Source organism: Rhipicephalus microplus, chromosome 5 (assembly GCF_043290135.1).
Source record: "Rhipicephalus microplus isolate Deutch F79 chromosome 5, USDA_Rmic, whole genome shotgun sequence".
In the NCBI taxonomy this organism is placed as follows: Eukaryota; Metazoa; Arthropoda; class Arachnida; order Ixodida; family Ixodidae; genus Rhipicephalus; species Rhipicephalus microplus.
The window spans coordinates 121,641,234-121,655,630 of record NC_134704.1 but is presented as its reverse complement, the minus strand read 5'-3'; the positions used below and the strand labels follow the sequence as shown (position 1 = coordinate 121,655,630).

At 46.8% G+C, this 14,397-nt stretch overlaps 1 protein-coding gene across 1 annotated transcript in view; it reads left to right on the top strand.

Moving 5' to 3' along the window:
• Positions 1–284: 284 nt before the first annotated feature.
• LOC142817364 (uncharacterized) overlaps positions 285–14,397 on the top strand; it is a 43,704-nt gene continuing 29,591 nt past the window's right edge. The window contains exon 1 of the mRNA XM_075894391.1: positions 285–425. Within this exon, the coding sequence (XP_075750506.1) occupies positions 329–425 (97 nt within the window). The 5' untranslated portion in view covers positions 285–328. The remainder of the gene's footprint in view (positions 426–14,397) is intronic.

The window sequence follows — 14,397 nt, the reverse complement described above, 5'->3', positions numbered from 1 at the left end:
TAGGGTTCTTACGTTAAAGCACTTGAATATTTGTTTCACATGAAATGTCGAATGCATGGGCTGTTTTCACTACCGTCACCTTCTCAGTGTAGACCTATTTTGAAAATTGTTTTTCTTATTGAAAGTTGTGTCATTTGACGACGATTCGAAGCTATATAGTTGGGTTAGAGAAAAAAGGCCACTTTTGCTGGGGCCGAGCCATACCAGTCCACCCAGTTAAGTTGGTCGACGCTGCTTCACCGGCGAACCATTAACGCTCACCTTCGATCGCTGTGCGCAGTGATGCTTGTCGGCCGGGGTGCCGCGCCGGCACTGCGCCGTGAATGCCATGCTTTCGGACCCCTGGCGGCTGCAACCTGCAGTGCCCAACATCATCGGAGATGACGTCAGCTCGGACGATGACGACGGCTACTACGATGACAGTGGTGCGTGCAAGCAATAATCATTCGCATGATGCTTAATAATGTGGCTTCACAAGAGCACGTCTACGCGATGTCATATACAGAGGGCTTTGCGGATGTCCTGACCCCTCTCCTTTCAATGTATGAACGTATATCTAAAAGAAGAGCTCCTGTTACAGGTACTTTGTCCGAAATAGTGAATCAGTGGCTTCGGTGCCTTGCTGCTGACCCGAAGGTTGCGGGTTCAATCCCAGCTGCGGTGGTCGCATTTCGCCACCAACGAAATGGTTGAGGTCCGGGCGCTGTGCAATGTCAGCGCAGGTTGACGAACATCAGATGATCATCATTAGTAGTGTAGCCGTTGTGGAGCCCACCACTAAAGCGTCTCTCATAATCATGTCAGTTGTTTTTGGGACTGAAAACGCCAGATATTATTACTATATTACTTGTTACAGGTAATCCCATTAGATATGACTTTCATCCTTTCTATTGGTTGAACATCCCTACCCCATCAAATGTTTCAGCTGTCAGCCTTGACTCTTCAGGTCGGGAGTGTGTTGTAATGGCATAAAGATGAACTATCACGGGAAATGTCTCAGATATATTAGGAAACCTGACGTAATGCGTGAGTCAACCCTCGGTGGCTTTGAATGAAAAAGAATCGACGCTCTTCGATCAGCGTTAGTATGGTAATGGTTATTATTGCACCTTTGTTTTATCATGTATCACGTTAGTGACGTCTGCTAGTGCTTGATCAAATGTTCTTGACTGATTGATATGAGGGGTTTAACGTCCCAAAACCACTATATGATTATGAGAGACGTCGTGGTAGAGGGCTCCGGAAATTTCTACCACCTGGGGTTCTTTAACGTGCACCCAAATCTGAGTGCTCGGGCCCACAACATTTCCGCCTCCATCGGAAATGCAGCCGCCGCAGCCGGGATCCGAACCCCCGACCTGTGGGGGGTCAGCAGCCGAGTACCTTAGCCACTAGACCACCACGACAGGGCCGACAAAATGTGCTACGTATATATATATATATATATATATATATATATATATATATATATATATATATATATATATATATATATATATATATATATATATATATATATATATATTTATATATATATATATATATGTATGTATGTATATATATAGTGGGAGTAATAATTCAATGGGCCAGTTAGTCTTCGTGAAGGTATGGGATATGGCACAACGGGAGCGTTGTCAACAAGGATAAATATATTTATATTTATTTCCCAACAGTTTCGGGAGGGATCCTCCCTTCATCAGGGGATCAGTTATACTGACATGAACTTCCAAACTTCGTTGCTGCCGCGTCACTCTCGCCTTGAAAGATGTTTGCGAGAGTGAGAGGGAACTAAAAAAAGGAAAGAAAGAAAAAAAAGGAAAAAAGGGGGAAGAAAAAAGACGAAAAGAAAAAAAGAAAAAAAGGAAAAGAAAGAAAAGAAAAAAGTAAAAAAAAGGAAGAACCACTGTCAACGCTGAGAACGAAACCAACTGTCCGTGTACGTCCACATCCGGTTCTTATCACGTGCTGTTCAGTTCTCGACGTTTGTCGGGCCACCCAAGATTGTCGCCGCGGTGGCGGGAGGGGTCCGTGATGGCGTGCGTAAAGAAAGGGTTTCCCCTTAATGGGTCAGTCGGCTCTTTACCTTTAATCTTCGTCCGTTTCCCTTCAATGGTCATCAAGTGTTAGGCGAACATAAACACTTTGTATGTGCATGTGAAAAAGAGAAGAAAGGGAAAAAGGAGAAGAAAGAAAACAAGAAAAGACAGTGTACACGTACGAGTCAGTCCGAAAAGACAAGCATGGTCCCCAGCTATCAATCTTTGTCACCAATTTCCTCCTGGCTTACTTGTCGGAGGCAGGAGAGCTTTCTGGGGTCCTCGTTGGTGCCGGCTACTAATGTTCGAAATTTGATAATAAAATATGCCTCACGCTGTGCGCGCTCGCACCTGTTTGAGAAACCGTACTGCAAAAGAGTTACGCTGATATTTTCAAAACTGTGGTTTGGCAGGCGCAGATGTCTAGATAAAGGTAGCTTCGGCAGTGAAGTGGCGTGGTACCGGTGATTATCGAACCGCAGCCGAAATGGCGTGTCTGTTTGGCCGATATATTCTTGTCCGCAGATGTTGCAATGTAGCATGTATATTACGTTACTGCACTCACAATTAAGGCTTTCAGTTATGCAGAATTTGAAATCCGAGAAGTTCGCTTTGGATTCACGTGTTGTGACCATCTGTGGGCATACCTTGCATCGAGCTTTTCCGCAGAGATGGCACCCTGATTGAATTTTGGGGGTGTTTGTTTTTGCTCTGACAAGAATTTACTTCAGATTTATATCCCCGCGGTACACCACGTGAGGTGGCTTCGCGAAAATAGAAGTTAGTCGTTTGCTTTGCCTGATTATGTTGAAATGGCGGAAAAGTATGTTGTTGATTCGTGGCGCTGACGAGGAGTAAGTTAGTACAAGGTTTGTTTGGGAAGTCGTTTTAGATACTCTGTTTGGTCCCTTAATTATATCATTCCTGTTCACGTTGCGAGAACGTAGTATGGCATCGTCAGTAATGTCTTCCGAATGATTTTGTTTCAATAAGGAATGCTTTAGGTGTTCCGCGTGTCTGCCCAATTCCCGCATATCGGTGCATATTCTTCGGTACCGGTAGGCCTGAGAATATGGAATGCCTGTTTTGCAATGCTTTGGGTGGCTGCTGTTGAAATGTAGGTACATTTGACGGCCTGTAGGCTTTTTGTAAAGGTTTGTTGACAAGTGGTCATTTTTGACCATGACAGTGACGTCCAAAAAGTTATTGCTAGATTTGGAAATTTTGTGCGTGAATTTAATTGACGGGTGGCACTTGTTAAAATCCTCTATGAAGCGGAAAAGACTCTCCTCATCATGGTTCCATATCATAAAAATATCGTCTAAGTATCTTCTGTAGTAGAAACGTTTCAAGGTGCGTCCCTCAATGAATGGGATTTCAAGTGAAGCCATAAAGGTGCTCCCGAAGTTTGGGGCCATTTTCGTGCCCATTGCAGTGCCACTGACCTGAAGGAAATGCTTGCCATTGAACTCAAGATGGTTATAATTTAGTACAAGTTTAAGAAATGTAAACAGTACCTCACCACTTATACTAGTTGATGAGTCAGATTTTACATATTCAGAAACCATAGCCGCTATTCCGTCATGGTGGGGTATGTTGGTGTACAGTGAGCAGACGTCCATGGTCACGAGAAAACTGCCGCCTGGGACGTCGAGACTTGAAGTTTCGCAGATGAAGTGGTTTGTGTCTTTTAGGTAATAGGGAAAATTTGGGGGGATGTTTTTTATTAAGGAATTGAAGAATTCTGATATATTTTCTGTTGATGTGCTGTTACTGTATACTATCGGATGTCCCGGATTGCCTGCCTTGTGTATTTTGGGGAGCAAATAGAATCAACCGGGAAGAGAATAGGCCGGTAACATTGCTTTTAACATTTTGCCGGTAATTTTCTCGTCCCGGCGGAGATTGTTTAGGGTTACTTTTATCTCCCTTTCAAATTCGGGAGTCGGGTCCGTTGGAAGTTCTTTGTAGAATTTTGTGTCTGATAGTTGTCGTTCCCCTTCCTTTAAGTAGTCCGACGTGTTTAGAATTACTATGCAGCCCCCTTTATCAGCTGGTTTGATGGTAATTCCAGTGTTTTTTCATGGTTCACCGAGTGCCCTTCGTTCTGATTCTGATATGTTGTATCGAAATGGCCGATTTTTTCATACGCTTTGATGATATATTTTTGAACTGCTGATATATACATATCGAGGTGTTTGTCCCTCTGCTCACCTGGACACCATGATTTGTCACCACCAATCAATCTATTCTCGTCCGTACAGTCCTTGCGATCATGAAAGTATTCACGGAGACGGAGATTATGCGCGACGTTATCGAGGTCTTGGTACAGTTCAAATTCAATGAATCTACCGGATAATGGACAAAAGGTTAAGCCTCTCGACAAAAGTTGAAGCGGAGCGGGTGTGAGTGTTGGGTTTGACAGATTGAGGACATTTTTCTCACAAGTTTTCGGCTGCTCTTGGCTATCAGGTGGCACGGGAGTGTCAGCGTCATATTCGAGAGTAAGGACTGACTCGTACGTGTACACTGTCTTTTCTTGTTTTTTTTTGTTTTTATTCTTTTTTCTCTTTTTTCTTTTTTTCACATGCACATACAAAGTGTTTATGTGCGCCTACCACTTGATGACCATTGAAGGGAAACGGACGAAGATTAAAGGTAAAGAGCCCACCGACCCATTAAGTGGAAACCCTTTCTTTACTCACGCCGTCATGGACCCCTTCCGCCACCGCGGCGACAATCTTGGGTGGCCCGACACACGTCGAGAACTTAACAGCACGTGATAAGAACCGGATGTGGACGTACACGGAGAGTTGGTTTCGTTCTCAGCGTTGACAGTGGTTCTTCCTCTTTTTTCTTTTCTTTTCTTTTTTTCTTTTTTTCTTTACGTCTTTTTTCTTCTCCCCTTTTTTCTTTTTTTCTTTCTTTCCTTTTTTTAGTTCCCTCTCACTCTCGCAAACATCTTTCAAGGCGAGAAAGACGCGGCAGCAACCAAGTTTGGAAGTTCATGTCAGTATAACTCATCTCTTGATGAAGGGAGGACCCCTCCCGAAACTGTTGGAAATAAATATATTTATCCTTGTTGACAACGCTCCCGTTGTGCCATATCCCATACCTCTCTCTCTCTCTCTCTCTCTCTATATATATATATATATATATATATATATATATATATATATATATATATATATATATATATATATATTGATGAGATCTAACAGACAGTAATGCCAAGGAATGTACAAGTGTGAAAAAATAACCAGCTGCGAGCAGGTTCTTGCTCACGGCTGATTATTTTTTCACCCACTTTTCTTTCTTCTTATTTACATTCCATTGGTTCTAATAACTTCCCCTGTACATTCCTTGGCATTACTGTCTGTTAGATCTCATTAATATTGTGTCGAAACGGAAAAATGAGCCCTTAGATATACCCTTTTTTCCCTTATATATATATATATATATATATATATATATATATATATATATATATATATATATATATATATATATATATATATATATATATATATATATATTGTAATGAATTAATGAATCTGAGTAACGGACGCTCTGCTGGCAACGAAGAAGACGATGATGATCGGTGGCTGCAGTAGTAGCTCGCGCACGCCGCTCGCCATTAACCAGACCTGCCTGATAAAGGACATTTTGCCAAGCTACGTCTGAACCTTTCTCGACGTACAACACCTCTATTTTAAGTGGTGGAGGAGCCGGGGTTCCCATCAACCTGGAACTTCGCAATCGGACGCTACCCTCACCGTTCACCATGACTGCTCCTGGCCCTTCTCAAGCTGCCTCACCAACGACAGTCTACTGTACTGGCGCGCCTCGGCAACACGACCCACCAATTTTTCGCGGCAACGATGAACTAGACGTCGAGGACTGGCTCGTCGAGTACGAAATCGTAAGCGCTTCCAACAAGTGGAACGCCGGCGACCAGCTCACAAACGTGCGCTTTTACCTTGCTGATGTGGCCAGCCTCTGGTTCAAGACCACCAAGGCGAAATTACCAACTGGTCCGCCTTCAAGACCACCATCTCCGCGGTCTTCGGCCGTCCCGCCGTGCGCCGGCTTCGCGCGGAACAGCGTCTCCGTAGTCGAGTCCAGCGCAGGGACGAGACCTTTACGAGTTACATTGAAGATGTCTTGTCCCTTTGCAAGCGCGTCGATGAATCTCTAACCGAACGCGACAAAATCAAGCACATCATCAAAGGAGTTGACGACGACACCTTCCAGATGCTCGTCGCTAGGAATCCACAGACCGTCACCGATGTTGTCCACCTCTGTCAGGAGTACGACGAGTTGCGTAAGCAGCGTGTCTCGACGCGCAGGGCCGCAGAAGATACGGCTGAAGTTTCCGTCCTCGTACACGACGTCACTGCTGATCACACCGTCTTACTCCCCCAAATCAAACAATTCATTCGTGAGGAAGTTGCGCGTCAGCTTTCTCTTGTGGCCGAAGCATCCGCACCAGTGACCTCGTTAGACCCACGTCTACGCCAGGTCATTGAGACACAGGTCACGCAAGCACTGCCTCCATCGCCACCTGTCCCTACGCCGCTGACCTATGCTGCCGTCGTTGCTAGACCCCCAGCCCCACCTGTCTCTGGCGCATACCGGGGCACCGGGTCCTCCTACCCTACGACGCTGCCTACATACACGGCACCCCATCCCGTTTCGCCCCCTGCACCTTCTGTCGTTAACCCATGGCGCACCTTGGATAATCGACCCATCTGTTTCGCATGCGGTTTCGTGGGACATATAGCACGCTACTGTCGCCGTCGCAACTTCCAGCCTCCAGACCATGGGAATTCTGCAAATTACCAGGCTGCCCAGAATCCCCAGCGACCATCTTCTCCTATCACCGACTCATTGTCCCCACGACGCCCCGTCGATTCTCGCCGGTCATTACCACCCCGTCGCCGATCTGTCTCCCCGATGCTTCGGCGCACGAGCCCTTCTCGAGAGGAAAACTGACAGCCGCAGTTCCGGAGGCAAGAACTGCGTCGTCGTCGAACTTTCTAAGACCTCCTCTTTGTCCGTCCAACGAAATCGATGTGCTAGTAGAAGGTGTTGCTGTACGTGCACTTGTCGACACAGGCGCCGTTGTTTCTGTAATTAGTGAAAAACTGTGTCGCGATTTGAGAAAAGTTACAACGCCGCTCACGAATCTTGCTCTGCGTACAGCCACCTCCCATTTCATCGCGCCGACAGCTCAATGCACAGCACGCGTTCTTATTCAAGATGTTTGGTATGCCGTCAACTTTGTTGTTCTGCCACGTTCATCTTACGACGTGATACTAGGATGGGATTTCCTTTCTACCCATCAGGCCCTCGTCGACTGCGCTCGTGCTGAACTCACGTTGACAAATTCGTGCCTTGATATCGACCACCACAGTCCCTCGAAAGTGTTTGCCGCAGCTGACGTCCGCATCGCGCCGTTGTCCGCCGTCCTAGTGCCTGTGTTTTCCCCTGCTGCCACTAACTCAACGCTCCTGTTCCAACCAACTATAGCTAGTGTGCAACACCGAACCATCGTCCTCCCGTTTGCCGTCATCAACTTTTCCAATGGTTCGGCGGTACTTTATGCGTGCAACGTTTCTGCTTGCCCGTACATCCTGCTACGCGGTGAGTGTCTGGGAAGCCTCGAGACCTTAAATTGTATTTTCGAAGACCCGATCTATCCAGACAAGCCATTTCTACCGACTTGTGCCATTACACCCGCAACTGACGCTAATGAACCTATGGATGTATTCCGCAAGTCCATCGATTGTAACCTCACGCCTGGGCAGCAGAAGCAGCTGATCAAGCTCCTACAGCGTTTTCGAGCCTCGTTTGACCACAATCAGCCTTCCTTAGGTCGAGCGTCATCTGTTGTACACCGTATAGATACCGGTCAAGAGACGCCATTACGGCAGCGTCCATATCGTGTGTCAACTACCGAACGACGTGCCATCAATGAACAGGTTGACGACATGCTGACACGTGGCATAATCGAACCGTCAAGCAGTCCCTGGGCCTCTCCAGTTGTGTTGGTGAAGAAGAAGGACGGATCCATCAGGTTTTGCGTGGACTACCGGCGTCTCAACCGAATCACGCGCAAGGATGTCTATCCGCTGCCACGCATTGACGATGCCTTGGACTGCCTACAGGGAGCCGAATTTTTCTCTTCTTTAGATCTCCGCTCTGGATACTGGCAGGTACCCATGGCAGAGGCCGATCGTGAAAAAACTGCTTTCATCACGCCCGACGGGCTTTACGAATTCACAGTGATGCCCTTCGGCCTCTGCAACGCGCCAGCTACTTTCGAGCGGATGATGGACTCTATCCTTCGAGGCCTCAAATGGAACGTTTGCCTTTGTTATTTAGATGATATTGTCGTCTTTTCAACTGATTTTGCAACCCATTTAACCCGCCTCGAGAAAGTCCTCGCGTGTATTTCTGCCGCGGGGCTGCAACTGAATCTGAAGAAGTGCAATTTCGCCGCTCGAAAGCTTACGATCCTTGGCCACGTGGTTTCAAAAGACGGCATTCTTCCTGACCCTGCCAAACTTACAGCCGTTTCAGCGTTTCCCAAACCGACCACCATGAAAGAGCTCCGAAGCTTCATAGGCCTTTGCTCTTACTTCCGGCGCTTCGTCCGCAATTTCGCGACGATCATCGCTCCTTTGACCAAGCTCCTCGCCGGCTCCAGAGACCTTTCAGCCTGGTCTGCCACCTGTGACGACTCTTTCAATGAACTGCGCCGCCTCCTCACGTCGCCGCCTATTCTGCGACACTACGACCCATTGGCACCCACAGAGATCCACACCGACGCTAGTGGTGTCGGGCTAGGCGCTATTCTTGCACAGAAGAAAGACGGCTTCCAAGAGTACGTGGTTGCCTACGCAAGCCGAACTCTTAGCAAAGCCGAAAGCAACTATTCTGTCACTGAAAAGGTATGCCTCGCCATTATTTGGGCGATAGAAAAATTTCGACTTTACGTGTACGGGCGCCCTTTTGACGTCGTGACTGACCACCACGCCCTCTGCTGGTTGTCGTCATTGAAGGATCGAAACGGTCACCTCGCCCGATGGGCATTACGCCTCCAAGAATATAATATTCGCGTGGTCTATCGCTCCGGCCGGAAATATTCGGACGCAGACGCCCTATCCCGTTCGCCTCTACCCCCTGACCCGGACTGCTGCGAAAGTATAACCTGTGATGCCACTGCCGTCACCATCGCCGACATGCCATCTGAGCAACGCAAGGACCCTTGCGTTGCTTCGATTTTAGACATCCTGGCTGGGCGGACGGCTTCCCCCCCTTCTCGCACGTTGCGTCGGCAAGTGGAGCACTTCGCCACTCGCGACGACGTGCTGTACCGACGCAACTACGCACCCGGTGGACGTCAGTGGCTACTCGTGATTCCACGTCATCTGCGATCCGAAATTTGTTCCACGTTTCATGACGACCCCCAATGTGGCCACGCAGGTTTCCTGAAGACTTATTCTCGCATACGTCTCCGATATTACTGGCGTGGCATGTACCGTTTTATACGACAATACGTTCGGGCCTGCTCGACGTGCCAGAGACGAAAAACTCCCCCTTGTCACGCCAGCGGTACCTTGCTACCCTTACCATGCCTATCCCGACCATTCGACCGCGTCGGCATCGATATCTATGGTCCCCTTCCCAACACTGCTGACGGTAACCGCTGGATCATAGTTGCCGTCGACCATCTCACGCGGAATGCCGAAACTTCATCCCTTCCCTCGTCTACAGCAAAAGACGTTGCGACTTTCGTTCTTCACACATCGTATTACGTCATGGAGCACTTCGGGAGTTACTGAGCGATCGTGGTCAAGAATTCTTGTCAGACGTCATGACAGCATTGCTGCGTGAGTGCCACGTCGTTCACCGCACTACAAGCGCCTATCATCCCCAGACCAATGGAATGACAGAGCGCTTCAACCGCACCCTTGGTGACATGCTGTCTATGTATATCTCGTCAGACCACTCCAATTGGGACCGAGTGCTCCCGTTTATCACGTTCGCTTATAATACCGCCATTCAAAGCACTACTGGGTTCTCTCCTTTTTTCCTCCTTTACGGACACGAACCTTCTTGCACTATGGACACCATTCTTTCGTACAAACCTGACTCCTCAGAGTCCACGACTTTGTCTCAAGCCGCTACATACGCTGAGGAATGCCGCCAACTGGCAAGAGCATTCACAACCCAAGACCAAGGACGCCAAAAGCACCACCATGACGCATCAAATAACACCACTTCCTACGATCCAGGTTCACTCGTCTGGCTGCATGTTCCCTCTGCTACACCTGGCCTTTCTACCAAGTTGGTCCCCAAGTATCACGGCCCATATCGTGTGCTACAAAAAACGTCACCGGTGAATTACCTCATCGAGCCACTGGAACCATCTTCTGACCAACGTCGTCGTGGCCAGGAAATTGTCCACGTCTCGAGACTTAAGCCCTGCTACGACCCTCCCGTGTTTACTTGTCCATAGGTCGCCAGGATGGCTCCTTATTTCGCGGGGAGTAATTGTAATGAATTAATGAATCTGAGTAACGGACGCTCTGCTGGCAACGAAGAAGACGATGATGATCGGTGGCTGCAGTAGTAGCTCGCGCACGCCGCTCGCCATTAGCCAGACCTGACTGATAAAGGACATTTTGCCAAGCTACGTCTGAACCTTTCTCGACGTACAACACCTCTATTTTAATATATATATATATGTATATATATATATATATATATATATGTATGTATGTATGTATGTATGTATGTATGTATGTATGTGTGTGTGTGTGTGTGTGTGTGTGTGTGTGTGTGTGTGTGTGTGTGTGTGTGTGTGTGTGTGTGTGTGTGTGTGTGTGTGTGTGTGTGTGTGTGTGTCACGAACAATCAATCAGTTGGTAGTAAGTGCTCGTGCGGGTCATCCCTTTTTGCCTTTCGTTTCATGCTCACTGTTGCGCCTTTCCATCAGCCCTTCCATGCTTCCGCTGGAAACCTCTATAATATGCGTGTTAACGAACCAGCCCAAATAGCCCTTGTTCTTCCTACCCGCGTCCCTTCTGAAAAGTCCTGTATCCGCTCCCGCTTCCGAACCCCGAGGACACAGTTCCGCGAGAACGTTCTGAGATTGACAATAAACGAAAAAAAGGAAAAAACAAATAAACACAAAAACAAACAAAAGAAGTACTTGTGATTATTCTATGGTTGGCTTCAATGTTTTGAATAAAGCTGCTGTACATATTTACCGTACTGAATAACCAACTAATCCACCAGTACGCCTTACACAAGTTTAATATGAATGATAACCCTTAAATGTAGGCGTAAAATTTATATTATCGTGATAGAGGTAAAGATCTCTTTTCACAAAAATTCAGGTGTTGGCGTCGGTGTCGGCGTCGCTAGTTGTGAGCGAAAAATTATCATCTGTGCGTGACCGAAAATCTGAGCATTTTTGCGTGACTGAAAAATCGAGAAAGATACAAATAAAAAAGATGAAAAAAATTCTGCGTTTGAGAGGGAAACGAAACCACGTTGGTTGCGTGGCAAGCGTGTGTTTCACCTGACAGCCACGCCTCTGCCTGTGAATGCTGATAAAATGACTTCTTCTGATTGGAAATGAAGTGAAAGCACCCTTTATGATTTACAAATAAACGCGTCCCATATAGATGCTTCACAATACAAAATAAATAATTACCCTAATAACGCGTATTACAAGCGTACAATGCCATCAGGCGTCAGATAACGAGATTATTGTAAAAAAAATTTATAGTTTAAAGCCAGTCACCCGCTAAAAAAGGCACACACTCTACTGCACCCATAGGAAGCGGGTGCACAGCGTGTCCGAAAACATTTCACACAATAAGCGTTTTAAGTACTCTGTGAGAACAGAGTATTGCTATTGCGTTAACTCCCAAAGGCGAAGCTTAACGGTTCCCTAATGTATCAACGCGTTACGGGCGCAGCCATTTGATGCAAATTAAATTTTGCCGAATCCTCTCGGCAGTCTGCATGGCATTGAAATCGCTCATGGGATTTTCAAAAACGACGGGCTTGTGCGAATGCCTCTGACTTGCGGTGCTGTTGCGCACGATTTAGTGAGCTCATTTATTTTTCTGCTGTTCCGTCCTCTCCTTTTTTTTCATCTTACTATTCCCTTTTTCCTATATCCCCAAGCGTAAGACAAAACTTAACCAGAAGCATTTCTGGTTAACCTCCCTGCATTCTCCCTTTCTATCTATCCATCGTTTCTTCTTAAAGTATACACACAGATTAGAGATAAGTGTGAAATTGAGCCAGACGAGTGTAGGGTGTCAAGCTGGCCCAAGTTCATACCGCACGAAATTTCTCTACAAAATTACAGCTACTTGCGATTCCTCGTTCAACAAGAAATTGGTATAAGGCTATTTCGTGTGTGTAAACAGCGGTAGGCGCCATCGACATACTGAGGCACTTGTAGCGACTCTTAGGCACCGGTCAGCCCAAAGCTCGCCACCATCCTCCATGATGACTCGACAACTGATACAGCAGCTGCAAAGATGGCTTCGAGACCGGTGCGTCGGGTAGCATCCCGCATGCACACGGAAGGCTATTCGCAATGCCCACAGCCTATACGTGGCGCACCGTGCAATCCAAGATATACAGTAACTCTACCAAGATGGCTGCGGATGATGAACTCGTAAACTCGCATGAGATAAGCCGTACGGACGTACTCCCCGTGCCGCTTTCACCATATGAACTCTTGATCATCAAATGAATGTATATCGGACCAAAGTACTTTTCCAAACTATAAGAACTGCTGAATGTTCTCTGCCTCAATTATTGCCGCATTGCAAGGAGTGGTGGTGTCACCTGATCGACCGCGTATCAACGATGCTTTGCGTGATCCTGTGCGTGCTACGGAAAACTGCGTGAACTAGTACTCACGTATGACTGAACGGCGCTGCGAGATCATTAGTGCTGAGCCTGTCGGGTGGATTTGCCGCATTTCGTAGTAGTAGGCCACCAGCGAGAAGCGCGCCGTCGCGGCTGCATGGGACGGAATTTTTAACGTAGCGATGGTTTGCAAACATATTACGCCGTCGTGATTACTCGCACTGTAAGCATCATGCAGCTGCTTCTTCAACGAAACACAAGCATTTAACTTCGCAGTAAGTAGCGCTTGTGTCACAGCCACGATCAGACTCCAGTAGTGCGCAATTCGCTGCACTCGGATGTTGCAGGTTCCATCAGCGCGATTAAAACAACGATATCGAAACGAATACACGCGTACGCTTTTGGCAACGTCAAAACTGTGAAAATTTGTCGGACAACAACGTCATTCATACGGCACCGGTAGAGGGCAGGATAAGTTAGCGTGGACTGTAGCCGTACCTGCATATTTCTTTGTTCTATTTCGATTCGCTGGTTGAGCTCGAATGTACGTTGAGCTCGCGACATTTTGTAATATCCACTGTAAATGGGCTACGTGCAATGCACGAGAAAAACTACGTTTTTTTTATTTTGAGCTCACTGAAAAATAATATACAATAAATACAATCGAAGTGACTTACGAGCATGAAAAAAAAAAAAAAAACATTAACGCACGATGGGACGGGAAGTGCGACTCTCTGCTCGTGAGCTGGCAGCTGATCGTTCATCACCGCTGTAACTCTCACCACGTTGTCAACCATCTACGTCCAGGGAAAAATCCTCGACGTCAAGACGGTTTTTTTGATCATCACTGCTAAAACAAGTTTGAAGAATTCTCTCCACCGAACGACTTCGATCGCATCAACAACGCGTCATTGCACGACCCCGACACAGTGTCACTCACCACGCTTATCTGTGGGCTCGGAGAACATTTCCCTCCGATACCAGGCAAGAAGGGAATCGCTTTCAGTGTGCTGCCATCTATGAACGAACGTAAAAAAAAAAAAAAACAACGAGCGGTGCAGTGTAGGCGAAGGGTTTTTAAGCGCAAATCGTGAGCTTGCGCTACTTTCTGCTTGTAATGAAAGTTATGAGATTCATACACGACAAAAGCACTGACGAACGCTATACTCACGTAAAACAAGGTGAGTTTCAACTGCAAATGTTAGACAAAAACATTTCATTATCCAACGTGGTTGCAGAAAATCTCGCGAAGCTGATATGTGTACTCTGTGGACTATAATCAAAAGCGCTAATTGTCACGTATTTTCACAAAAACTTCACCTCTCGGAAGAACGAATCACATTTATCGCGTCACGGATGGTCCGGTATATTCACTGATGCACGCAACTAGTGGTTTGTGTTCGTTTCTTGCTAACGCGTTAACACCAGCTAGCACCGCCAAACAAGGGAGCGT